The sequence below is a fragment of the Colletotrichum higginsianum genome, chromosome 1, assembly GCF_001672515.1.
Source record: "Colletotrichum higginsianum IMI 349063 chromosome 1, whole genome shotgun sequence".
Lineage (NCBI taxonomy): Eukaryota > Fungi > Ascomycota > Sordariomycetes > Glomerellales > Glomerellaceae > Colletotrichum > Colletotrichum higginsianum.
The window spans coordinates 3,599,889-3,625,728 of record NC_030954.1 but is presented as its reverse complement, the minus strand read 5'-3'; the positions used below and the strand labels follow the sequence as shown (position 1 = coordinate 3,625,728).

The 25,840-nt window shown below is 54.8% G+C and overlaps 5 protein-coding genes across 5 annotated transcripts; 4 read left to right on the top strand and 1 right to left on the bottom strand.

Annotated features, from left to right (window-relative positions):
- Positions 1-1,373: 1,373 nt before the first annotated feature.
- On the top strand, positions 1,374-3,973 carry CH63R_01075 (Sulfate permease; the record flags this gene model as incomplete). Its single annotated transcript, XM_018296050.1, has 3 exons — positions 1,374-1,796; positions 1,848-2,388; positions 2,442-3,973. 3 exons carry the CDS (start codon positions 1,374-1,376, stop codon positions 3,971-3,973), a joined length of 2,496 nt encoding a protein of 831 aa, XP_018164412.1.
- A 3,150-nt stretch (positions 3,974-7,123) lies between these two features.
- Positions 7,124-8,602, top strand: CH63R_01074 (SWIM zinc finger protein; the record flags this gene model as incomplete). Its single annotated transcript, XM_018296049.1, has 1 exon — positions 7,124-8,602. One exon carries the CDS (start codon positions 7,124-7,126, stop codon positions 8,600-8,602), a length of 1,479 nt encoding a protein of 492 aa, XP_018164411.1.
- Positions 8,603-9,080: 478 nt separating this feature from the next.
- CH63R_01073 (phosphotransferase enzyme family protein) lies at positions 9,081-10,799 on the bottom strand (the record flags this gene model as incomplete). Its single annotated transcript, XM_018296048.1, has 1 exon — positions 9,081-10,799. One exon carries the CDS (start codon positions 10,797-10,799, stop codon positions 9,081-9,083), a length of 1,719 nt encoding a protein of 572 aa, XP_018164410.1.
- A 5,594-nt stretch (positions 10,800-16,393) lies between these two features.
- Positions 16,394-16,897, top strand: CH63R_01072 (uncharacterized protein; the record flags this gene model as incomplete). The annotated part of the gene is made up of 1 exon (XM_018296047.1): positions 16,394-16,897. One exon carries the CDS (start codon positions 16,394-16,396, stop codon positions 16,895-16,897), a length of 504 nt encoding a protein of 167 aa, XP_018164409.1.
- A 1,620-nt stretch (positions 16,898-18,517) lies between these two features.
- CH63R_01071 (Tetratricopeptide repeat domain containing protein) lies at positions 18,518-20,724 on the top strand (the record flags this gene model as incomplete). The annotated part of the gene is made up of 5 exons (XM_018296046.1): positions 18,518-19,213; positions 19,280-20,191; positions 20,277-20,319; positions 20,415-20,570; positions 20,630-20,724. The coding sequence occupies 5 exons, from the start codon at positions 18,518-18,520 to the stop codon at positions 20,722-20,724; spliced, it is 1,902 nt and encodes a 633-aa protein (XP_018164408.1).
- Between the last annotated feature and the right edge of the window lie 5,116 nt (positions 20,725-25,840).

Below are 25,840 nucleotides of genomic sequence, written 5' to 3'. Positions count from 1 at the left end.
TTCGTAGCGGCGTCGTTGTATAGTCGCGTGGTTTGCTTGGAGGGCTTATGGGGGGAGGGGAGGGAAAAGAAACTACGCGACTACCTCTCCGAGACCGCAACTCGCATGGCTCCGTTCCCCCACGCGGGCATGCTTCGTCTTATGGCGCTTATTGAAAAGCATCCGCGGTCGTCTCGTCTGAATGTCATTCCCATATCAAATAAAACCCAAAGGTGCAGGTCTCCCCCCCCTCCCCTTGGTAGTGGATATAAGATAATTGGACTCGCAGCAATTCCTGACCCCCATCGGTCGACTCCACTAAGCTTTGAATGGCAAAGACTGGATGGCGACATCGCCCCAGTTTCTACACGGCCGGAGGGTGCGGATACCACCACCACCACCACCACCAACAACAAAGAAAAGAGCCTTTGCTCAATGCTGACACCAACGTTGCTGTTTGATAAATCCGCGCCATCGGCCCCTGAAGGTCTGACTTTTCTAGATTAAGCCACACCCTGTCAGAATTTTTCTCGTTGTTTTTCGCCGTCGTCGTCTCCTCGGATCTTCTGCAACGCTCATTTCTTGGCTGCCGCCGTCATCCCGGAGCCACATCTCTTGGCCTACGAGATCCATCGCCTTGTCCAGCGGGAGTGCCAAAGAGCCTCCCTTGGCACTCCACTACCGAAGTCTCTGAAGTCGATTAAAAGCTTGTCTGCCAGCCTCCTTCCCGCTTGAGTTGAAGAGCTTCTGGAGTCCTTGAAGAGCTTCGAAAAGCTTCCGAAAGTCTTGAAGAGCTTATGTTCCGGTTGCACAACCCATCCCACTCGTCAGCAACCACTCGGGCTCCAGAACCCTGCTGTCTCGTCGTCACTGCTGTGTAAACGGTTCTCCTCGCTTGTTGCTGTTGGTTGCAAGCACTTCTGCCGGCTTTATCATACGCCGCAACACCACGGCGGTTTTCCTCTGTTAGGAAGCTTCGAGCTCGTCATCGAGTCAGCTCTGAACCAATTATTGCACCTTTGCTCGATTGCGCGATCTTGCAAGGGCTTTTTGACAGCGTCAATTTCGCACCTCCTGCCTCAAATCGCCACCCCCGTCGAGGTTCAAGGACTCGGACCGGTCTAGTCACCGCTTGCAACATCAGCTTCTGCACATTCCCACCCCCCCCCCCTGGATCCCCTTCCGACCGCCCACCTGCGAGCGCCCAGTTCCGCGGTGACTCGCGTGGAGCCAGCTCTGTGGCACGGTAACGAACCCCGGCGACTCTTATATATCCTTGGAGCACCTTCACTCGAGGAGTCGCCGTCTTTCGTCCTCGGATTGCCTCTGTAGCCGCTCGCTCGACGTATCGTTTTTGGAGCATTTCTAAACGATCCTCGACCCGTTCAGCCACAATGTCGAGCACAAGCACCAAGATTGGCCACGGCCTGGCTAAGGTCTTGGGTATCAAGCTCGAGAAGCCCGAGAACGAGGAGATGCTTCGCGGCGAATCCGTCTTTTCAGTTCAATCATCCGACACATTCGTCGAAGAGGAGCCTACAACCGCCGAGTGGTTTCTTGAGCTCCTGCCCGACGGCCAGCAAATTCTCGACTACATTCGATCTTTGTTTCCCTTCCTTAACTGGATTGGACACTACAACATGCAATGGTTCCTTGGCGATCTGGTTGCTGGTGTCACTGTTGGCGCGGTAGTCGTGCCCCAAGGTATGGCCTATGCTTTGCTCGCAAAGCTTGAGCCTCAGTTCGGTCTCTACTCGTCCTTCATGGGCGTAATCATTTATTGGTTCTTCGCTACCTCCAAGGACATCACCATCGGCGTACGTTGCCGCACCCCCGATAACTTTGAGCTTTGCTAATGCCTACCACAGCCCGTAGCCGTCATGTCAACTGTCGTCGGCAACTTGATCACAGATGTCCGAGAAGAATTCCCGCAGTATCAAGGCCACCAGATTGCATCGGCTTTGGCTATCATTGCCGGTGCCATCATCCTCTTCATTGGTCTGATCCGCATGGGATGGGTTGTCAACCTGATTTCTTTGACATCGTTGTCGGCTTTCATGACTGGCTCCGCCATCAGCATTGCTGTCGGCCAACTAGTCACGTTGTTAGGCATCAAAGGTGTCAACACCAGAGAGGCTACCTATCTTGTGTTCATCAACACCCTCAAGAACTTACCCAAGACGAAGATGGATGCCGCTATGGGCTTGACCGCCCTCGCTATGCTTTACCTCCTTCGATTCATCTTTACCACGCTGGCAAAGCGATACCCCCAAAAGTCGAAGCTCTTCTTCTTCCTTTCGACTCTACGAACGGTTTTCGTCATTCTCCTCTACACCATGATCAGTTGGTTAGTGAACATGAACAGACGGTCAAACCCGATGTTCAAGATTTTGGGAGATATTCCCAGAGGTAAGTTAGAAAATGAGGCAGGCAACCTTAAGCATCCGCTAACAGTTATTCAGGTTTCCAGGATGTCGGCACTCCCAAGATCGACACCGGCCTAATCAGTGCCTTCCTTCCGTTCTTGCCGGCCAGCGTTATCGTGTTGGTCATCGAACATGTCGCCATCTCGAAGTCTTTCGGTCGTGTAAACAACTACACCATCAACCCTTCGCAGGAGTTTGTGGCCATTGGCGTGACGAATGTCCTCGCTCCCTTCCTTGGCGGTTACCCATCCACGGGCTCATTCAGCCGTACCGCCATCAAGTCCAAGGCCGGTGTCAGGACTCCTTTCGCCGGTGTCATCACCGGCCTCGTCGTTCTACTCGCCATTTATGCCTTGACGGCTGTCTTTTTCTACATCTCTAGTGCTTCCCTTGCCGCAGTTATCATCCACGCCGTCGGCGACCTGATCACCCCGCCCAACACTGTCTACCAGTTCTGGCGTGTGTCACCTCTCGAAGTTGTCATCTTCTTCATCGGTGTTTTCGTCACGATATTCTCATCCATCGAAAATGGCATTTACGCTACAGTCTGCATCTCCGCTGTGCTTCTTCTCTGGCGCATTCTGAGAGGACAGGGCCGCTTTCTCGGCAAGGTCAAGATCCACTCTGTCGTGGGCGATCACGTTATTGGCGAAGACCACAGACAAGTCATTGGCGAATATGGTACCTTCAACGCCAGCGACAATGCGGCGCGTAACGTGTTCCTGCCTATTGATCATGGCGATGGTTCCAATCCCGAGGTCACTCTCGACAGCCCTTACCCCGGTATTTTTATCTACCGCTTTTCCGAGGGCTTCAACTACCCCAACGCCAGTCACTCTCTCGAATATCTTACTGAATACATCTTCAAACGGACTCGCCGGACGAATATGGAGGCTTACGGGCGTCTTGGTGACCGCCCTTGGAACGACCCCGGCCCATCGCGCAAGGCCAAGAAGGCGCAGGCCCAGATGCATGAGCAGGAAAATAGGCCTACGCTTAAGGCCATCATACTCGATTTCAGCTCCGTCAACAACGTCGACTTGACCTCGATTCAACAACTTATCGATGTCCGCAACCAGCTCGACCGATACGCCACCCCGGACAAAGTAAACTGGCACATTGCCTGCATCAACAACCGATGGACCAAGAGGGCGCTTGTCGCCGCCGGTTTCGGCTACCCCGTCGACCGCAGCGACGGTCTGCAACATCAGTGGAAGTCCATCTTTAGCGTCGCCGAGATTGGTGGTTCAGAGTCTGCCGCGGCGGTGGCAGAGAAGGAGGCGAACGAGAAAGAGATTTCGTCGCATGGCAAGTCATCAAGGGCAGCGGATGAAGAGGCGGGCAAGGATGGTGGCGCATACGACCAGATCGACCCCATCTCCTCGGGTTCCAGGAAAAACACCAGCCCGAAGCGCAAGGGAGTCGTCGTCCACGGTCTCAACAGGCCGTTTTTCCACGTCGACCTGACGAGCGCATTACAGAGTGCCATCGCGAACAGCGAGGGCAGGGGCCATCTCGAGGACGAGGGCGAGGGCGGCGCCAAGAGCCCGAGTAGCTCGAGTGACTGAAGCGAGGGTTGAGATACAGGATTAGCGATTGATACCCTAGACGGTAAAACATTTGTTAGATTGGTATGATCAGGAAATACGGTGCGGTCATAACCAAGCACACAGAACTGTTTGTTACGAGACTGTCCGTATATAGAGCAGAGCTCATGTTCTGTCTCGAAATAATGTAACGACGAATTTTCTTCCAACTCACTCATTGGCTTCTTTTCTTGTTTGTGAGATAAGTTCCACACACTCACGAGAGGCTTCTCCAACGAGTATCATCTTGCGGAGACCTCTTGAGTTTCTTCGCCCAACGCTACACCAAGGAGACTCTTATCTAATTGGTTATCCGTGACTACTCCTCTGGGGTTAGGCACGCCGGATTGAATGGTTCAAGGTGAGTTATTATGTTCTCCGTCGTGACAGCTGCGACTGACCAGAATCGCAGATCTGGAACTATTTCCTTGCACCGGCCACTACTGCTTCCCATTAAGGCTCCGCGAGCCGCTGCCGGATTGATATGTTCTAAATAACAGCAGTGCCAATCGCGTCGACAGAGGAGTTTCGACAGCTTATGCCATCCCGGTAAAGATCCATAATGCGGCTGCCAGAAGAATTATGGCACATCGTTCTGTTATGTTCGCGCCGAGCGAGACAGTGTGGCAGTCTGGTTCTGTCTCCATGAAGAGTGGCACCGTCCCCCCATGGTTACGGAAAGTAGAATATCCAAGACATAGTCTCGATCCGTTTCCCAAACAACCCCCTCCTCCCTCCCTCACCCAAAACGCCAGCAGCCAACGTCGGGATACCGTCATGTGACATGAGTCATGGTCCTAACGCCAGGCAGCCATGTTCAAAGATGGGGAGTTCCATTGCTGAAGTTCGTCATACAAGCCTAACTCCCCGCCCAGAGGTCGCCGACCTTGTGGACGGGCTGGTACAGGCGCGATAGCCGCCCGTCCCGGAATGACCTGACCATCGCAGCCATCCCAAGAGACTTCGAGATGAACCTATGAATAGCCCAGCCTTGCTATACGCAGGCTCATTGGGCAATGGTCCGAGACAGCCCCTTTCGCCCTGATGTCTGTATGCCTCATGGAACCGTTGAAGCTTGGCTCGGTCTTGCGTAGCTGGTTGGTCAGTTAGGGCTCCTGTAGCAATCAGCCGCAGAGGGTCAATGTAAGTTCAACGACTCCAGGATGTTAGGCGCCAGATGACTTGATTGGAAGAGTTCCGCGAGCGCCGACGACAACCAAGATGACGATGGTGTCGCTCGGGATCGCGGGAACCAGGTTGAAGCGGCTGATCCGACTTCTCTCGAACAGACCCTCCAGAGGCCTCTTCAGACCGTCATTTTGCATCCAGCAGCGAGGCATTCTAAGCAGTGTAACCAAATATTTTGGTCCACGGGGTCCATTGCAGAAAGAAAGCCTTGCGAGGAGGCCATGACGGTCGGAGGAAGCACAGCAATAATAGCAAAGGAGGCCGCATTTTCGATGCGGCCCACTATGCGGCCCGAGGAAGGCTATGAATGTTCTGGCAGCACGCACTGTGGAGAGAGAGAGAAAGGGAAAAGAAAGCAAAAGGGTTCCAATCCTTCCCCAAAGACGTTTTGAGAGTGGGAAACCCGCGAGCGCGGTCGCAGAATTGGCCGGCCCGTTCGGCGGCCAAGTCGGGGGCTGTGGCCAAACCACCCCCCCTCTTTACGGCGTAGCTCCGTGGGGCACCACTGACCAGCGGCCCGTTTGCGCGGCCCAGAGGGGCGGTCCAGCGCCATTAACAGCAGACTGCACAGCAGGCCGTCCGTCATTGCGGCTTCCCGCCAATGAGAAGGGTGTGTCAGTGACGGCGATCAGTGGCTGAAGGTATCCCTCTATTGAGCAACTGGACGGGGAAAGAAAAAAGAAGAGGGGAAAAAAAGGCTGAAAGCCGTGGGGTTGAATGAAGGGAACCCTTCGGCGTCGGCCGTGAAGGTTCGGCCTTTGGAAGACGCGCCCCGCTTTTAGCCTATCCACCGGCCCAGGGTTGCCGGGGTCCCCATCCTCCACTGTAACTCTGCTATCCCATCACAGTACCCATTCTACCTACCGTACCTAGTGAAGGTAAAGCAACTCAACTTCGACATCGCTTCATCATGTCCTCGGGCTAACAGCAGCTTCTTCGCACTCTGACGAACCACAGCCCCGGGGTTCAAAAATCAACCGTCACCTGCCCTGCCTGACTACTTGGGGCTGGGAAGATCAGTCTTTGCCATGTTGTTCAAGCATCGTAGCTTTCACCCTGCCTGGGCACAAACCAAGACCTTCTCTCTCTCGTCCCATCTTTGCTCCCTTTGCCAGCGCAAAGACCTCCTCGCTGTGTCATCTCTGCATTGCTCTTCCCAGGCTTCAACCACTATAATCGCCTGATGTGGAGTTTCACGCCCCAAAACTCTGTTCTAATTCTACCTTGTAATCGGCTTCCCTTGCCGCAGACTGCATGCGGTACATGCATGGCGATGCGTACATCGTACGCCGCGCCAGATTGGACCTGCCTGGGCAACCTCCCACACACCACATCCCATCCTCTGCTCGCAAAAACCCGTGACAACGGCCCCATGGTGAGGGTTCAGGCCGAAAGCCAAACGAGATGGGAAAATGGAATTGTTTCTAGAAGATGGTCTCATCAGCCCTTGCGAGACGGGGGATGCTAGACCAGCCAGTAGCTGCTTATGTCCCCGTTGTTACTCCTATTCTCTTCCCCCCCTCCTCCTTCCATACTCCATACTGTCCACCTCATGGGACCTGGATGACGACCACTCATGAGCGAGAACAGGGCCGTCTCGCTCAGGTCTTCACCTCCCTCTTTCTTCCTCCCCCCCTGTTCCAACAACATCCAACATTGCCAACATTGCCAGCCTGCCTTGGACCTCTGGGCCTCTGGGTCATGTCATCGTTGGCCTCACTCCGCCGCTGCCCCGCCCCCTTTTCCGTCCTCCCCTGCCATCTGAGCTTCTAGTCTACATACCTCTTATAAGTAACAGTGAGCCGTAGCACCATGGAGAACCCTTCTTCATCCGCAACCTCCTTGAAACATACAGAATTACTCTGCCTCTTCGCCAAATAAATGTCTTCCTCCTCCCCTCCCGCTCCCGTGTCCAAGTTTAGAGGGCTCTCTCTCGGAAAAAGGATGCCTCCCACAACCAGATCCCAGACGCACCGGCAGTCTCTCAGCGACGTCACCTCCGACTACGACGACGACATTGACAACTCCAGCTCCGAGCCCGAATCGGACTCGGACTCCTCCCTTATCGACGATGAAGACCCCTCCATCATCCGCTCTCCCTCCAAGCTTATCTACTGTGTCGACAAGCTCTCCAGCGACGCCCGAATGCGCGTCCGCGAAGCCTTCAGGGACCCTCCCCGTCTCTCTCTGCAGTATTGTCGTCTCCGGGATGATGTCTACGCCTTCCAGATGACGGAGCTCGTACCCCGCTCGATCCGCATCGGGTCCCCTGATAGCCCCTTCGCGACGCCCCGTTGCTCCTGCCGCGAACAGCAGCAGAAGAACGGGCCTCCCTGCAAACATCTCCTCTGGCTTCTTGACCAGCTCGTCAAGCAGACGCTGTACGACCATGACCCGACCTCCCCGCTCACCATGACCTTGGACGGCTACCCGGAGGAGATTGGTGACCCCTTCACCGACATCTCGGCCTTCCATCTGGGCATCCTGGGGGACAGCCTCCGCTGTGACGTCGTCGTCCCGGACTCGGAGGAGGGCTCGGAAGATTCGGACGTAGACGAGGAGAGTTCTTCCATCAACCCGCACCGCGTCCTTGAGGCCCGCGAGATGCTCGCTGCCGTCGCCGCCTCGCCCCCGGAGACCCACCGCCCAGACCTCTTCTGCGACCCCCCCAACAGAGGCAAGAAGCTCGTGAAGCGCCGCGACATCGAGGGCACAGTCTTCCGCATGCTACTCGACAACAACGACTTCTTCCACTACTTTCTTGCCCAGATGCGCTCCACCGATCCCGTAAATGACCCCTTCCGCAAGCTGTCCCAGCGCGTCGACCGCGTTCTGCAAGAGCTAGACGCCTGCTCTCTGTCCCAGACTACTCCAACCTCGGGAGATTCGGCAGAGGACCCCCCCGACGTGGCCTGGGCAGCCCGCCACATCACCGGCGTCGTAGGCCTCATCCGCACCGCAATCTTCGAGCGCGACCGGCCCCTAGAGCCTCGGGAACGCACGAGCGCCGCCCGCGCCTTGGTCCATATCCTTGCCGTCGTCGTCGAGCGCAACCATGAGCTCGGACCTTCTCGGACGACAACGACAACGACAACGACAACGACGACGACGATGACGACGATGACATCCCGCCGAGAACGAAACCTTTACCTCCGCCTCGTGGGCGACCGCGACGAGGACTTCGTCCTCGGCATCCTCAACCTCCTGCCCCCTGACGCGGCGGCCCAGTTCTTGCACAGGCTCGAGGACATTCTGGACCGGCTAGGCGTCCACGGCGCGCCGGCATCCTACGTCGAAAGGTTCCGATCCCTCATCTCTCGGCTGAGGAGGGCCGGCGGCGGCGCCCCGCCATCGGCTGGCGCAGGCTCGAAACGTCAAGGTCAGAGTCAGGGCCACGACCGGGGCTCCAAGAGAATGAAGTGATACAAGCGGCCCCGTGTGGCTCTACAGGGGAAGGCCTTTCGGCGCCGAAAGGTGGCTCGGGGACATGTTCCTAGTATGGCGGGAACAGGTTTCCTACCAAAGATTCGATTCTTCTGGACGTCTGTGACACAACCCCTTCCTATAAACCCCTTCTTCCATTTCCCTTCGTTCCCCCTCACCCTCCTCTATAGTTACTTCTGTTTTCTTTTCCCCGTAGTTTTCTTTACTCCTAGACTATCCGTCCAATCCGTTGAGTCACCCTGGAGCCAAGCCTCGAAGCATAGGCTTGGGTGGGTGTGTCACAGCTTGGCCCTCCCCCCCTTTCTTTTTGGCTTCCATGAGTCTGCAATATAAATACCATTTTCTTCATCTTGGAACCGTTATGCTCTGTTCGTCTAGTCGCACATGATCAACCTCTGCTCCCTCCTTCCTGTGGCAAAGCCCGCCAACCACCGTTTGGCCATCCCCAGGGAAGCATTTAAAACTGGGCACACAGCTTGTCCAGTTCATTCATTACCTCTTGGAGACTTGGCCTGCCAAAGTGATTTTCATCCCATCCCCCTACTGACTTGGAACCCTCTCTTGTAGTCAGAAACGCTTCGGCCCATGCTACCTCTCTCTTCCACCATGTTGCGGCTGCTGTACGGATGTCTCCCGGATCAGCCATCTTCCCGTAACCCTTAAACACAAGCCTATTGCCATCCCTGCCGATTTGATTACCCAACGTGGCTCGACGGCCAATGGTACAGCGGTCGATAAGAGACTGTATTTTCGGCGGCGTCCTCAGATAGGCAGGAAAGTCGACTTCGGCCTCCCATCGGTAAGACTGCCAGACAGCAGCTTGCTGCGGAGCGCTAGCCCCCTCGAAGATGCACCACAACACCCTTCCAAGCATGTATACCTCAGATGCTTCCTGTTCTTTCGGACTGAGGCATGCCCAGCAGATGTTGTAGCCGTTGGCGGGATTCGTGTATTCTTCTCTGCTGTGAAGAGTCTCGAAATCGGGGCACATACGCCTCAGTATCTCGGCGTAGTGATCCCTTACGTCTTCGGGGATGTCCTCGTCAATGGCTAACAGGCGGATGTACTCGATGGCGTTGATTTCTGGGGACGCAAACTCACACCACACGCCCCGCTGCTCGAAATCGACTATGATGGCATCTCTATCCTTTGACAAAACAACATTGTCCAGACGAAGGTCGGGATAAAATGTGCCAGAGGTATTACGGTGGTGTAACACACCTGAAGTGATTTGCATGGCCCATTTGAGCTGTTCGGCGGGGGAAAGCGTATTGTGGATTCTTTGTAGCGGCACAATATCTCGCATGGTACCATAGCAGTGATACTCGAGTGTGAAACCAATGACAGCTGTCTTGCTGCCAAAACTGCATCGCTTCGTGACGAGGTGGGCCGGACGTGACATGACGTTTGGATGTGGCTTCGCTGACAACAAGAGCTTGAGCTCGTGATATAAATACTTTGTGTAACTCGTCAAAGTCTTCAGAATCCACAGGCGGCCTTGGATCCGGACAAGGCAGACACTGTCGTGAATCTGTTCGACGACGTGGACCTCGGAGATGTCGACGTGTTCTGGAAGCTGAACTGTAGCACCCCACATCTGGGCCAAGGCAGAGGACGAGAGCAGTTGTCGTTCCAGGTAGTGTGTTGGTGCGACGTCGATTTTCATAGCTCTGACATTCAGAGACAGAGATTTGAAGACGATGCGAGATCCGAATGGCATAGAGGTGAAGAGTGCTTCGGGCTCTGGTAGACTTTTTGTCCAGAGCTGTAGAGCGCGGAGAATGTGCTTTGATATGTTGAGCTCTTGGACTCGAGCTCGATCCTTGGTATGAAAGGCCACATCCAAATCGAGCAGTTGTCGGATGTCATACGGCTGACTTGACTGCTCTGGAATAAAGGCATCGATGCGCATGGGTGGCACGCAGCGAAGAAACAGCGGGAGAACGTAGAACTGAGTCCCCAGCCCGGTGCAGCCATCGATACGCCAAAGAGGATTGGGCAGAGGATCGAGACTGTCAACACGGTTCTTGGGATTCAGCTGGGAAGCCTCCCAGTCCACCGGGAGAAGGCGATATGAGTCGCCAGCATCGTGGTGGTCCGCACGAAAGCGAATGAATTGAGAAAAGGCAGCCGTGGGATGAACGATGTCGTGTATTATGTCGGAACCTAGCTCCATTGCTATGACAGCAGCAGTGAACAAGGGTTGGCAATGTATGAGCTCAGGTTGTCCAATGGCGCTCAGCGTCCTGTAGTGAAGATGTTCCACGGCATCGAAGGAGGTTGACGAGGGACAACGTCTGGGAGGACGACGGGCGGCGTGTGAGAGATGACAAAGTTGTCGACTGACGAAACTGTGATGGACAGCGCGGGGCTGGTGGGTGTCGTGGCAAGGCTGTAAAACGTGGGCGGAATTGCCTAATAGCAAAACAACACGAGCCCTTCCGTGCTCTTTCCAGACCGATTCGTGTTTTCGTTGCAAGTGGTTGGCTGGAGGCGGGGCGATGTCGCACGAGGGCCAGAGTCCTAGGTTTCTGCGTGCAAGTCAACGATACCGGTGACAAGGATTTCGGTAGGCCGAGATGGGCTGGACAATCAATCCGGGCCGTGATCGTGGGCGGGGATTTTGCACGGCAATGCAGGGTTCTGGTTTGTGTGTTGTGCTATTGCCCTGCATGTAGGTAGGTAGCTAGCTAGCTGCAGCTGGAGACGAGATGCGCCCGATTGAGGATAGGACCGCGTGATTGGCTGAGGAGAAGGGTCGACGAACAACGATGCCAGGGTCGAACGGCAGTATCGGTTGGTTCGAGCTGAGAGCTGGTTACGAGCAAGGCAGAAACGTGCGTGTTGGAAAGGGGCACCTACACGTGTGCTGCTGTTGTTGGTGTGTTGGTGTTGGTGTTACTGTACCGAAAGACAGCCAAGGCTGACTGCGTGTTTGTGATGATACTGCTTCGCCAGTCAGGCTGATGCTGCTACTCTCCTTTTCCTCCTTCACTGCCCCAGGAGAACCTCTGATTGCACTTGCCACATCCCGCACCGGCTAGACTCTACCTGCTTGCCATCACAGAGTTGTCGCTGCTGTCTCGCTACCTACCTAGGTAGGTAGGCAGGTAGTAGGTCATTATGGAAGGCGACAGGTCAGGTAAGTGAGGGAGATTACGCAGTCTCTCATGACCACTGATTCCCCTCGCGGTCGGGTTTTGGAGGACAGCGTGATCTCGTTTGCCGTGTACGGCAGCTCACCGGTTCTGATGACAGAGCGAAATCAGTTCTCATCTGCATCGGATCTCGCTCGGGAAGACTCCTCTTTCCATGTACGGGACGGTCCATGAACAACATCTTGAGCCGAAAGTGTTGCAAACATGATGTAAAATCAGTGAGCAAGTGGCAAGGCACGCGATATATGATTGCGGTCTTCTTTCGGGTCGCACGATCAGACTGCCGCAAGTCGACATCCGCCTGGCGCTCGGGACGGGGCAGTGCAATCCAACAGGCGCTCAAGACGGGACATTCCCGTACCTACCTTGGACACAGACTGTCGGTAGCTGTCAGTAGACACAGACGTCTTGATGGGTGCCATGTGAAGCAGACGAATGCTATCTTCAAGATGGGTCAGTGAAGACGACGTAACTGGCCGGCCACTTTCCTTGTTGAGTGACGTATCAGGTAGGTAGGTATCTAGGGACGGGTCAGATATCGATAATGCGGTAGGTAGGCATCATTGGATGGCCCACGTTCGCATTGGACTTTGGCAAGCCCTAGCTTTCATATCCAATCAATCATGCAGGCCTTTCGCCAGTTGATGTAGCTGAGGTGCATAGGTAATTGGAGGGTTACCAGGTAGTAGGTAAGGCAGGTAGGAAGGGAGGGATAGGCGGCAACCTAAAGACGAGGGATAGACAAAGGAAGAGAAGGGGCGGGCCGTGCCAGGCCCCCTTCTACTAGGTACCTACTTTACCTAGGTAGGTAGGTACACCAGCTTCACTTACATACCTCGACCCGACCGAAGGTCCCTACCTACTCTCGCTGGACTTGAAGGGCGGGGTCAAGGGAAGGTTGTGCCCATCTTCTAGCGCACCCACTTTCCCGGAATCCTAGACCACGGTTGTCTTTCATGGGATGTAGGTGTATTAGGTAGTAGGTCATGTAGGAGGTAAGGAGGGTGCCTCTTTCCTCCTCCAGTTCAGGTACGTTGGGGCTATCGCTGTCTTCTACAATCTTTGCCGTTGAAACCCGCACGTGCTAACGATGCAGTTCCTCCTTTGCTCCCCATTGTGTCCTGCGCTGTCAGAGGAAGCTTTGTCTCTGCATCCGGACCGCAAGACCCGGCATCGAGGAGGCAATCCACGTGACGGAAATGACCCGGGAAGGCAAAACATACTTGCAACGGAATGGGAAAGGGGGGAAGGGAGAGGGCACCTCCCTTACAAATTCTTACCCTGACCTCTACCTCTACCTGTGGCTCTGGTTCTGACGTTGTCTTTCCGCGTTGTCTTTTCGATCTGTCCCCCGCCGCCTCGCCCAGCCAACCACACTCTCGCATCTCCTCACACTGCACTCAATTCAGGCTGTCTATTCGTCCTTCGTACATGCGGTGCCCACGGCATTTCTCAACATTTCCACTTGTCAGATATTGTTGCCAATGTCATTCAAGTACTGTTTCCTCGCTGCATGATGTCTATCCATTCATCACACCACTCGTTGGCTCGTTCGTCTTGACTCGCAGGTCTAACCAGTGCCGGCAGCACTGTCGCTGGGAGGGGTTGGGTTACATGCCTAAGTTCATGAAGAAGGTGGTTGCATCCCCAACGCCCATCAAATCCGTTCGTTACCTTTACCCTTTGCTGATGTTGGGCCAAGCTCAGAGGCACCTTGGACAGAAGCCACACCCACTCCACACAACGTGGACGCCGGAATGGCCGGGTGAGTCCCAATGGCCTTCACCTCCGGCCGACACCGCAGATACAGACAAACCTTGCCCGTTCTCTCGTCAACCTGTCCAGAAAGAATCCAGACGCCGAGGACGCTCTGCAGATCGGAAAGAAGTTGCCGCTCGCTGGAGCCCATGCGGCCCATCGCCTTGCAGGTCACATTTATATAGTCTCGCCAAACCAGCCAGGCAAATAACTTTTTTTGCCACGACATTCACAAGACGACAAGAGCCACTGTCTCTCTTCGCCCCTTAGGCATAGGCTAAGTGCTGGAATCGGTTCATGGTGGAGACCCGGACTTCCATACTCACCGGGTGGATACATCTACTCCATGGCCCGATGCTGCTACCCGGCTCTCCCGTCCGCCCGGCCACCTTGGCTTAACCGATGTGCAAGGTTGTCCTTGTTCCGCCGGACACTAGAGCAACGGGTCTTCTTCCACAATCACCGGATCATGCAGGCGCACATGCACCTATGGTGATGAATGAGACACCGAGCGGATAGGTTAAATCGACTCAAGCAGACACTCATAGAAGGTTGTTGACACAACCTCCAGGCCCATTGCCCTTTTCAAAGACTCCTTCCCCTATCGCTGCCTGTCTGCATGCTAGCAGTGCCTGTCACGATCGGTTGCTTGCGGACTGCAATGGCCAATGCCAATGCCTCGGACCCGAGAGCGACAACGGGATTGGTGGCATGCCTGTTTGACGCTCTGGCTGGCCCACCGATGGGCCGACACAATCATCCCCAACATTGTACTTTGGGAGCTGTACCCTGTCGGCCTAGATTGGCGCTTCCTCACGACCCCGGCATCGGCCCAGGCTGCAAGAAAACGTGTTTGGTCATTTCGGACTGATGGCATGTGGAAGACGAAGCCTGACATTGATTGATTCGCCAATTCGGACACTGTCGACTGCTCGTAAGCGGCTGTGTTTCCCTCAATCTCTCTTCGTTGGCGCTTGGCGACTTGCATGCTGATGGAAGTGGGCCCCTCAATAACTTGCGCTACGCAGCAGGCATGGTACGCACACACAAGCATGGTCATTCGACCGTCCGTCGTGCAGCCCTTCCGGGCAGGGTACATCCATACTCAAGTTACGGGTCGAGATGAACTATCCACATCGGCGGAGCCTCCCGACTCACCGGTCGCCTATTTGAGCTTAAGTCAGCTACGGTCTCCTCTGTCCCACCACAGCGTGGCTCTCCCCGAGTTTTTTTTCCAACAAGCTTGCTGGCAAATCGTGACGGGGTCCGTTGGCGGAACAAACTTTGTACACCGGGCAAACACTAAAGCCCGGCTCAGGGATCTTATACACATGTCCGCTAATTGCAACCCGACCCCCTCCGCATCGCCTCACTGGTCCAGCATGGCCGCATGCAGAGAAACGTTGGACATTGATTTGGCAAGAGACCGTTAGTGGATGGCACCCTGACCTCATCAGCTGCATAGACTGAGGCAGCCGTTATTGGCGAACGCTCGCCCCTGCAGGACAGGCTTTCGACAGGCGCCCTTGTCAGTAAAATAACCAAATCCGTTGACCGGCATATTTTTCCAAGAGGGGGAGGGGGGTACTGGATTACCAACTCGTACGGCGCTGCAGCTTGCATCCATCCATCCATTCGACCATTGCCAAGATGGCACAATTTGATTTCGCGGAAACGACTGTCTCTTCGGCCAACAAACCCCAACGCTTTCTGCTACTGGCGGACCGACTACAATGCCAGTCAATTTCAATCGGGTGTCTAGATCGTCATCTTTGTGATCAAGTCTGCTACGTTCCTTTTGCGGACCTACAACCATCCACCACGAGGCAACTCACACACACACACACACACACACCGGGGGCTGTGGGGGCGCCATGGGCAATCTTGGAGCAGGCGGCTGGAACGTATCCATCCTGCAAGCTTCACTTTCTCACAGCCGCCGGCAAACTCCCTGACAGCGCCCCGAAAGTCGACTTGGCACTGCGGACAGGCCATGTCGAATTGGGCAGTGGTGACAGGGTATTGGAGGCGGTGGACGCTCACCCGGTTCCTGGAGCTGAGCGGCTACGTAGTCGTCAAGGGGGTTGAAGATGTTAATTTCTCAATCGTGTGAGAGCCATAGGAGCACTATCGACCGATCGATCGACCGACAGACTGTCGTCTGGGCCAATCAAGAGAGGAACGAGAGCCAACCGGCCGGTCCGAATCCAAAAGAAAGAGAAGGGGATTGTCGTGATCATGGTCTTCTCTTTTGGGTATCTCTATCGTGTCCTTGTTGGCGGCAGGGATATGTAGCCGGAAGGCAATGATATCCTTACTAACTGGCACATGCTCAATATTCCTCGGTTTCGGCTGCAGTCTTACAGATAATCGGTAAGAGTCTTTGGATTGGTACGGATGTACCTCCCAAAAGGACTCCAACAACGAGGCTGTCTCTGGTTTCCACTCTCACACACACACGCACACACACTTCGTCTTGATCACGCAGGCGACCTACCAGAGGCAAGGAGGCTGGTAAACGGTGTCAGACTCTCGGGACCGTGGCGTTCTCCGATGAAACGTCGAGAAGCGTCGAGGTCGGCAGAAGATGGATGAGAGAAATACTGGGGGGTTGCGGCCGCCCCCGCATGCTGGTTGGCCACCTCGGCGTACTGGTAAGACTCGCGCACGCTGTTAGCGGGGCGATTATGATTGCCCCCAGTCTTCTGTCACGTCGTTGCCCGTGTGAGATTAATGATGACGCTTCACGTAGAGCAAGCACATCTCAAGGCTGCCTTGGACGGCCCCCATCCTCCCGAAAACAACCGACTGCATTATGCGAAGCTTTGACAGTCTCTGCACTTGCTGACCAAAGATGGCACGACGGGTAATGACCTTGAGCAACCGGCAGGGGCATCAGCAGACCAGGCATCAGATCAGCTCTTGGGAAGCGATTGGTTCCAGAAACCAGTCTCTTGCCTACAGTGGAAGCAAACAGCAGCTGTTAGTCACACAAGAGAAGACGGAACAGGGGGCAGAGACAGGATCAGCAGTGTTCACGACGCTTGGTGCCATGGCATCTGGTTCACCACCCCTGTCGGCCTATTCCCGTCATACGGGCAGCCTGAAATCCATCCACTCGGCAGGGGCGGGAAGATGCTCGGCTCCTCTTCTCGCGTGGCGTGGTCTCAAGAACCCCTGTTCTCTCACGGGTACCCCTCAGACCGGTGAAATACAATTCAGCACGGGTGCAGCCCACTTCCTCAACTTCCTCTCACCGAGTCTTCTCACTTCAGCCTCGACTCCCTCGACAGACCGACCGACCAGCACAGGCTACGCCAATCGCCAGCAACAGAGTTTCTATCGGCACGCTCTCTGATCTTAGCCTGCCAACGCGCGCGCGCAACGCTGTGCTCCACCACAGGAGACACTGCGCAAGCCAGCAACGAGAAGGAGAACAAGCCGAAATCGCATCTGGCGTGAGAAACAACGAGACGAGCAGCATCGGACCACGGGCTCCAGCAACTGTTTGCGACATCGAAAAACCACGTGGGGAAATTCGACGCAGGGCTCGAAAGACAGGCGTCAGCAACGGCAGAAACCACAACAACAACAACAACAACAACAGCGGCAGCAGCAGGAGGAGGAGGAGCAACTATTCCCCCTCCCCTTCACCCGCAGAGGAAGGGGAAAAAAAAGAAGGGCAAAGCGACATATCCAACCAAGCCCACACACGCACGCAGACTTGCCGTCTCTTCCTTTGGCTCTCTCCCTCGTCCCCTCCCCCCTCCCCAGTTTCGGCCGAGTGTATGCTGTCAAGCAGGGCCTATCTGTCTCTCTTCACAACCCCATTCTAGCCCGACTCCCTACTTTCATTTCCACTCCTCCGTTTCCTACGTGCCCGCGTCGATTTTCTTCACTCCGCCTTTTGTTCCTGGCCGAGGAATCAGCCCTCCTTTCGTTTTCCCTACCTTACCCTCTCTTCCGTACTCCACTCGCGCGCAAGGGGTGCCATTATGTGGTATTGGCTCTCGTGAGACCGTAGCCCCCCCACCCCCTCCCCCGGTGAGGCGCAATTTTCAACGCTCCCCTCGTGTTTCGCTGTGCCTGCTTGTTCATTCCTGCTTTACTGCTTGTCTCTGCCGTCTACCTCATACATGCCACAGATCGTGGTACTTGGTCCTGTTACTAGGCTTTGTCCAACACACCCTCTCTTATTGCATCAACCATGGTAAGAGACCTCCCTGCTTCCCGTCCGGCGGCAGCGTGCATGAGGATATATCACCGATCTTCCCCATTGTCCCTCGCGCCCAGCTGCCGCCCATCACCCACATCATTACACACACGCACGCACACACGTCGTCCCCTCATATCTTGGTTGGCCCCGGCTGGTTCATATTTGCTGATCGGTCCCCTCCCCCCGTCTGCCTATCTCGTCCCCTCCTCCGAATGTGCGGTGGATTGATTTCCTCTTAGAATAATAATCCCAGGAAGCGCCGGGTTACCTGCCCCAAGGACAACTCTCTCCCAGTGACGGGATCTCAGCAGGGCCCGACATTTTCTTCAATCGTCTACTCTGATTTCTCTAATCTCCCACCCGACACTCAATATCTCCTCTCGCAGGCTGCGTCACTCTACGACCTTTCTGGACCTCGACTTCACCAACTGCTCTCGCATAACTTGTTGCAAAGTCAATACAACCCCAAAAGGCAAAGGTTCATGGAATCTTACCACATGTCGTCTCAATACCAAGACGACCCCCTCTCTCCAGGCTTCGAGGAAAAGTCTCAAGCAGTCGGACAGCACAGCCATCATGTCCTCGACGGCGTTGGTCCGCAGCAATTGCCATCGGGGTTCCCAGTTACTGGCCTTAACGGACTCGCCGAAGAATTGCAGACCATGGCGCTGGTAGTGTGCCGGAGCTGCTTGAGTTGCGGCATCCCCAATGGTGGTATGTATTGTGAAGCACGCGGCACAACCACTTGAAGTCGTTTGATTGATGTATTCCGTAGTCTACGAGCCTCTCTCTGGGAGCGAGACCAATGCCTACAGCTACGGCACCAGGATCGACAGACCGTACGAGGGTGAGAAGCCACCTTCGGCAGAGGTTTCTCAGCCAGCCATGTATGTCCCTACTACCAACGCCTCCAACGTGCCAAATCACTTCCCCGTCACAGAGCCTGTAATGAGCACGTACGTGCCACACTATCAACCTCTTCAAGACAGTTCGAATCACGCCATGACTCCGCAGAACTCAGGACATGACACCATAGTCTACCCGACCGATGTACCAGCGGCAGTGTACTACCCCGAAACATCCGGTGTTCCTATTGATGATGCGATCAGCTTTCCCAACCTGAACGCCAGTGACCGTCATCTCTCTGCGGGGGAAGGTCTGTCAGACCCATACGGCGATAACTTGATGGACATGGCTGTGTCTTCTGCGTTGCATCAGCCATCTTCCATACCTGCCAGGACGGCCGGCTTCGCAATGCCTCCCGCCTATGCCATGTCTTGCGTCAAGACCGAGGAAGTGGACATGTCGGCCCATTGCAATAGCCTCGACGTTGTGTTCCCTCACCAGCGACCGCCAGCTTCCAAGCGTGGCCCTTTCAAAGACCAGAAGGCGCGAGAAGAGACGGCTGCAACGAGGAAGAATGGATCTTGCATCCGTTGTAAGATGCAACGAGTTCGTGTAAGTAGCGCCGAGCTCATTGTCGATATGACGCAACCGCATTGTGCCATTCACTGATGAGACTAGTGTAAAACTGACCCAGAGGACCCCAAGGGTCCATGCGTTGGATGCAAACCCAAATCATCCAATAACCACCAAAAACAACTTTTTCGGCAGCCCTGTGTGCGTCGCAAAATTACAGAATGTAATTTCTTTAAACGTGGCCAGGCACCTGGCTACGAATGGACACGGCGTTGGGGCAACGGCATCGTAGATAACATCAACAACTGGGCATCGAGTGAGGTGAAGACAATCCGCTTGTGGGAAGGATACACACCGGTCGATATGTGCGTACAACTCCACGTGCGGGAATTCATTCCCCAGCCTGGAGACAAACTGGATCGCACTTGGGTCGCCAAAGGCGTGAAGAAGTCGGTGGCAATCCCCACATATGCCATCACGAACCTCGACGAAGCCCAGGCAGCTTACGAAGACTACATCAAGAGGGGAGTTGTTGGCTGCTTCAAATCGGTCATTGAGAGTGTGATGGGTGTCCGGATGGGTGTTCGGGATCAGCTGATCTACACCACCTATCTCAAGGCGTGGGAACTGTCACAGGACACCAACACGCCACCGGATGAACGGGACCTTCTGCTGCAAACACTGGAGCTCTGGATGGCGGTACGATTGACGACTAAATCGATCGAGATCGTGGGTGACGAGACGCTTGGCATGAGCCGCGATATACTTGACAGCAGCAGCCCGCAACATGGATGCATTCCTCTTCCTCCAGTAATGGGGGCTCAGTTGGACTTGGTTCTCATTCAACATATACAGACCAGGCTTCGACGGGAAATGCTGGAGAAACTGCAGAAAATGACCCTTCAGAACAAGCAGAAGACGTGGCTGACGACATACCTGGTAACTTTCATGTTGCTGCACAACATCGCACTCGTTACGGACCATGATGCCTCGTACGCCCAAAAGCATGGCATGGGAGTAAGTTGGACCGACCAGGCCAGCCCTACGGTCGTCCACGGGATGAGATAAACACTGCTGACAAGTGATGTTGCGTTTCTTTTAGAAAAAGTTCGCCCGAGAGTCGGACGTTCAAGAATACCACCTAGGTATGTCAAGTAGCAGGTCGGGGCGGTATTTAAAGCCATAGCGGCCATGATTCCCGTTTGTAGGTAAGACATGCTGACGAAGAGATGACGAACAGGCGGCACGATTCTCCTGGCGTATTTCCACTACTGCAACAAGGGAATCTACCCGTTTTCCGAAGAGTGCAAAGACCAAGATCTACGGACGTTGGCGCAGCTAGATGAAGACGCGGTGCAATTTATCCACTGGACACGGTCACAGGCCATGGCTCATAGTGAGTGACGACCCTCTTTCCCCTTGCATCCAAGACGGAGCTGCCAATCCACCCCTCAGGTCTCCTTGACGTGCAAGGAGGCGGTTCCGATGGTCTCCCTCCCGGTCGGCAATGGCGGACCACTGAGCAGCCTTCATCTGGCACTGACGGCTAATTCAATGACACTAGAGCATGAATGGGAAGAGGTTCAGCAGGCCAATCAGTACGAGCAACCATACTTTTTTGTTAGCCAGCTATTCCAGCGAGATTGGCAACCTCAAACATGGGCATATTAATCCAAGCCGAAGGTGGGCAGGATGCGCGTGCTAGGACGTGAGGGGGAGGAGGAGCCGGCGATATTGGGTTCTCATCGTTTGAATCATTGTTTCTTTTTAGAGGGCAGGGATGCACATTAGCGACGTGTACAGGCGCAATGCGGGCGGGCCAAAAAGACAAGTCATTGGCTTTGGAGGTTTGGCATGGAAAGCGGAGTTCTTTTTCACCGTCCCCTCTTGGTTTTTCTTTTCTTCTTCTTCTTCGTTCTACTCCTCCAAGCAGGTGGTCAGGTTTCCACTTGTTCCTTTTGTTCGACCAAGATTCCCGAACTTTATGTTCTATAGGGGTTGTTTGATTGACAGAGAGACGCGAGAGCGCATACTGACCGGTTTCCCTTCCTTTGCGGGACACTCTAGCCGGCTTGTACTGAAGTCAAGGCGAAGATGTGACCGGATGCTGATGATCAGGATGGGGTGGTAAAGATGGGCTTTGCCGTTGTCGTTGTCATGGATGGTGTTATCGGTACTAATTTGTAAACCTTTTTTCTATCACTTCGTCCGACCGGTCGGTCACCATCCATCCCGCGTGCCGTATTGACCAAGACGTGCTTGTGCGGCCCTGAGTATCAAGTCGAATCGTCCAATAGCTTGGCGAACAACACATCGTGTGCAAAGTCCAAACGCACAGCTCCGGCGGAGGCAGAACACGCGAACATTATTTGGCGTCTACGATGTATGAAATTTAGATGGAGCCAAGGCTGGATCTGCTGATTCCACGGCGTGCACCTCGGAAGTCATTCCTCGAGCTCCTCTGGGCACCGGGCCTCAAGGCTGGTCATGTGCTTGATCTCAACGATGGTGGGTCACCAGACTGTGTGAGAATTGAGGACCAAGGGTCGGCATTCCCTTTCCAAAACATCGAGACATTTGTTTCTCGACTGCCGGGGGCGTGTGAGTCGAGATCTGTCGATCAGCGACAAAGCACACCGTTTGACAGGGTCCTGCAGGCGTCCTTGCAGACGGGTGTTCGGTCGAAGGAGTGGAGAGCGGCGCGCAGTGCTATTCGCAGAAATCCTTCACCGGCGAATGTAGTCCCGCTTTTCAATCAGATTTCATCTGCAGCTCTGGTTCGCGGGCCGGGCCAGTGTGCTGTCAAAGGGAAAGTTAAATCCGTCTCAGACTAAAAACAAAAAATTCAGAAGCCAGACCGTAGCCGGCAGACATGGACATGCCGATTGCCGTATGTACGTCCATACTTGGCTAGACGCTGGAATGTGTTTCGGCCGAGTGGCAATCTGGGAAGAACGATCGATCATCGGAACGGGGAATGGGGGTTGAGACCGGGTTTGAAGATTAGGAATGACAGATGGGGAATGGCAGATGGCAAACGATAGTGTGGTGCCGTCTTTTCGTCTTTCCCACTAGGGCATGCAGGGAATTGAGCGCGGAGGAGATCCGGACAGGGTAGCATTCATCTTTGGGGGAGAGTTGGGCAACCAACGCCCGAGGGAGTATGTTGGATGAGGGCTCGAACCAAAGTCGCAACGGAAACAACAACAACAACAACTTTAAGGGCATCGAGGAAGCAAAAGGAATGTCAGCACCGGACCAACCCCCCGAGAATACCGTCTGCCGTTCGTCCCTGATTTTGCTCACCGGTTCGGATAGCGGACCGGGGGGAGGGGGGTAGAGCGCACACTGGGTGCCGCATGGCGTTGCGTCGCATTCACAAGGTCGCATTCTGTCGGATCGGAGGGACCAAGTGAGGCAGAGCACAGCGAGTGAGATGAGGTGAGGTTCAACCAGGAGAGGTGCAACCAGGAGAGGCGCAACCCGGCGGAAGCTAGAGATACGTACCCGGGAAACCCACCTTTCCTCCCTTCCTGGGACCCATATTAACAACCCGACCAGGAAGTCGCCGGGGTGGAGTGCGCAGGGGGGTCCTTGTCGCCCATCGAGAGGAAAATGCGCGAAGTGCGAATTACAAGTGGTCCCAATGATCAGTGAGCAAGGGTCACGGCTCTCCTGTCCCGCTCGCCTAAACCTCGGCTACCTGCATATTTTGCTTGGGTTCAGGTGCAAAAAGGCAGGTGAACGGGGTCTGTAAGGTGCCAGAGAGCGAGCCACAACGGACGTTGTTCCTTACTTTGCTCTTTTCGCCGACAGATTCAACTCAATCGAGGTCTGAAGGTGGATGTGATCCTCTCTCCTCCACCTCTCCACTGTTCTTCTCCAGATCCCCCTTCTCTCTCCCAGGCCGGTCCGTTCTGTGCTGTACTCTAGTCTTGCTTTCTTCCTTTTCCTCGCCCCCCCTCTCTATTTTCCTGCATGTCCCAAGTCGTGTGCATTTGTGAGACAAACACCTACACTACTTCTATCTTTGTACCGAGTATCTAGGTAGGTACTCAGGGACACGCTCTGCAGATACCGGCACTCCCCACCGCGTACGAAGTACACTTGACAAGACTAGGAATGCGGCGGACTGATCCTGGGAATATTCTTTATTGCTTTTCTTTCTGGACACCACTTACGTTTGCCCACGCTGCCGACTCCACGTTCCGAACATGGATACCTTAGACACACTCACTTCTCCTCCCCAGCTTGCACTGTGTTACGAACTTGAAAGGCCCCGACCAGCTGGCCAACTAGACAACTTCGAACAGCCAGCTGTCTCATGCTGCGTCGAAGCCATTGGCTCTAGCCAATTCCTTAAGCCTGCCCTCGTTTTACACTACTCGTTCTTCTATTCCAGCTCCACTCTACCCCCTCTCTTAGACTGCACAAGTCTCTGTACCCCTCTGGCGACTCGCCCTCGTCTCCGTCAGATGCCCATCGTCTCCTTCAGTCTTTCGGGATCGAACAGGGCTGGGCAAGCAGCGGCACCACCGACAGCAGAGCGAATTGACACGATGCATGCCTCCAAAGTGAAGGGGACCTTGACTTCAGGTAGCCGTACTTGGACGCTGATCGACTCACCTACCCGCTCATTCAATCTATGATCTGGACCACAGGAGCCGTTGTTGAGGGCAACACAAAGCACAGATCGGAGCGGTCATCACTTCCGACCAAGTCTCCCCCGAAGCGTAATTACATTTCGATTTCAGTGCCTGGCCTACGGAGAAAGACACCGCCAACGACTGGTGTGCTCTGCCGTGTTCCCAGTGCTCCCGGCCACCCGCGCACCCGTCGCGGCCCCCGGTGTTTGACGTTGGCCCTCGTTACACGGGGAGCCGCTAAAGCCCTAGGTGGGCGGATCAGGTCGAGCGAGCCACATCGCTATTGTCACCCTTTTTCTCGTTTTCGATGTTTTACCCCTTTCACGTTTGCAATTCGGGTTTTCGTTCCCTTCCTGCTTCTCGGTCGATCGTTCAAGCATTGAGACGCTTGCCACAAAACGTGGGTTTTCTACTGAGTCGGAATCGATTTTGTCTCTGATCGCACACCCTTTTCTCCACCAGCATGTCACCGCTCCCTCCCGTGGCTGAGCGTTGGTGATTCAGGTTCATCCAATGTCGGTCTCGTTTGCTACAATGCCATTCCCTAGTCCGTCCTATCCATCACCCGAGCTCACATCTGCACGGAAGCGTCCGGTCGCCCACCCACGCTCCAGCATATCATGTCTTCGATCCCGTCACGATCCCGTCAGGGCCCCATCGCAGTTTCTCGTTAGGCGCTACGGGTACCACGACGGGCTATCTGCCCTGTTGCGACAATGGAAGTAAGTCGGCCGGCCCTGTCTTGGTCGATCCCGTTCTGTTGCTGGATGTCGCTCCTAAGTCCAGCCAGCGGGTCCTTGTACGTGCGTAATTTGGACGCATGGGTACAGGTACAGGCACAGGCACAGGCACCACATACATGCATATGCAGGCAGACGATGGTGCGGCGTATTCGATTGGACTCATCCTGGTTTTGTCTGCTCAGCTCAGCTATGTTCTGTTACGTTCTGCTCAACTCACTTGGCTTCACTTAGCACATATGCACTGTGTATGTCTTCTTTTCTTCGGTTTCCTGCGTCTATTGTCCTCACCTTCCCCCTTCCCACGCCACGAACTGAAGATCGTGAGGACGGCCCCCTTCTACGACAACGGAAATGCAATTGTTGTCCGGACCCATCCTACTTACCCCTCCTCACTCACTTGGTGTGCACTCTATCCTCTTCCGTCAACGTTCTCCTCTTTTTTCTTTTCTTTTTTTCTTTTTCTTTTGCACCGTTGGCCCGGCCCATACGAGCCCCGCCGCCGCACAGGAGCGAACCAACAGACATCCCTTGGTTTTCCAACCCATATCCCACCATCATCGCATGCTTTCAAGTGAATGAGGCACGCGTCCGGGGAGAGAACAACAGTAGGAGACTTGAACGCTAGATGGTCTCGGGGATGGGAGTCGGTGTACGCATCGTCCTTCGCCCCTCTACACAAGGCTCGCCGCCCTAGTAGTGTAGTCCATCGCAGTCACTGTTCAGTTCGGTTCAGCTCGGTCCAGACCAGCCTACATCTCCGCATCGTCTCCCGTTGTTTCTTCTTCGTAGGCACATGGCAAAGGAGGTACCAGACGCTTTCCGCCCCACGTCGTCGCGCTGGGTCGCTTGGTTGGCGACCTCAAGAAGACACCCCGTCGGCCAATGCCTGTGTGTTGAAGATTGGCCGTATTCGCGCTTCAGACCGATGGCATCCCGCACGAGGGTTCGGGAGGGAAGCAAGGAATCGATCGAGTCGAGCAAAGGCAGTTGACAATCCCCATATTTCATTTCATGTCTTCCTTCTTTTCTTTTCTTTTCTTTATTCATACTCGCTTCCGTTTTTGGCAACAACCATGGCATCGCGTGCAGTACGGTCGGCAGGCAGGTAGGTACCCTTCATGCGAGCGATTGCATGGGAAGGCAAGATGAGATGGGATAGGATGGCAATGTAAGGTACCTCCTACCCACCTACCTCACCTATCTACTGGGTGGGTAGGTAGGGGAAGGGCGGCCGGATTGTCCCTTCCCTGCTGCACTACATCGGATCTCTCTTGCGT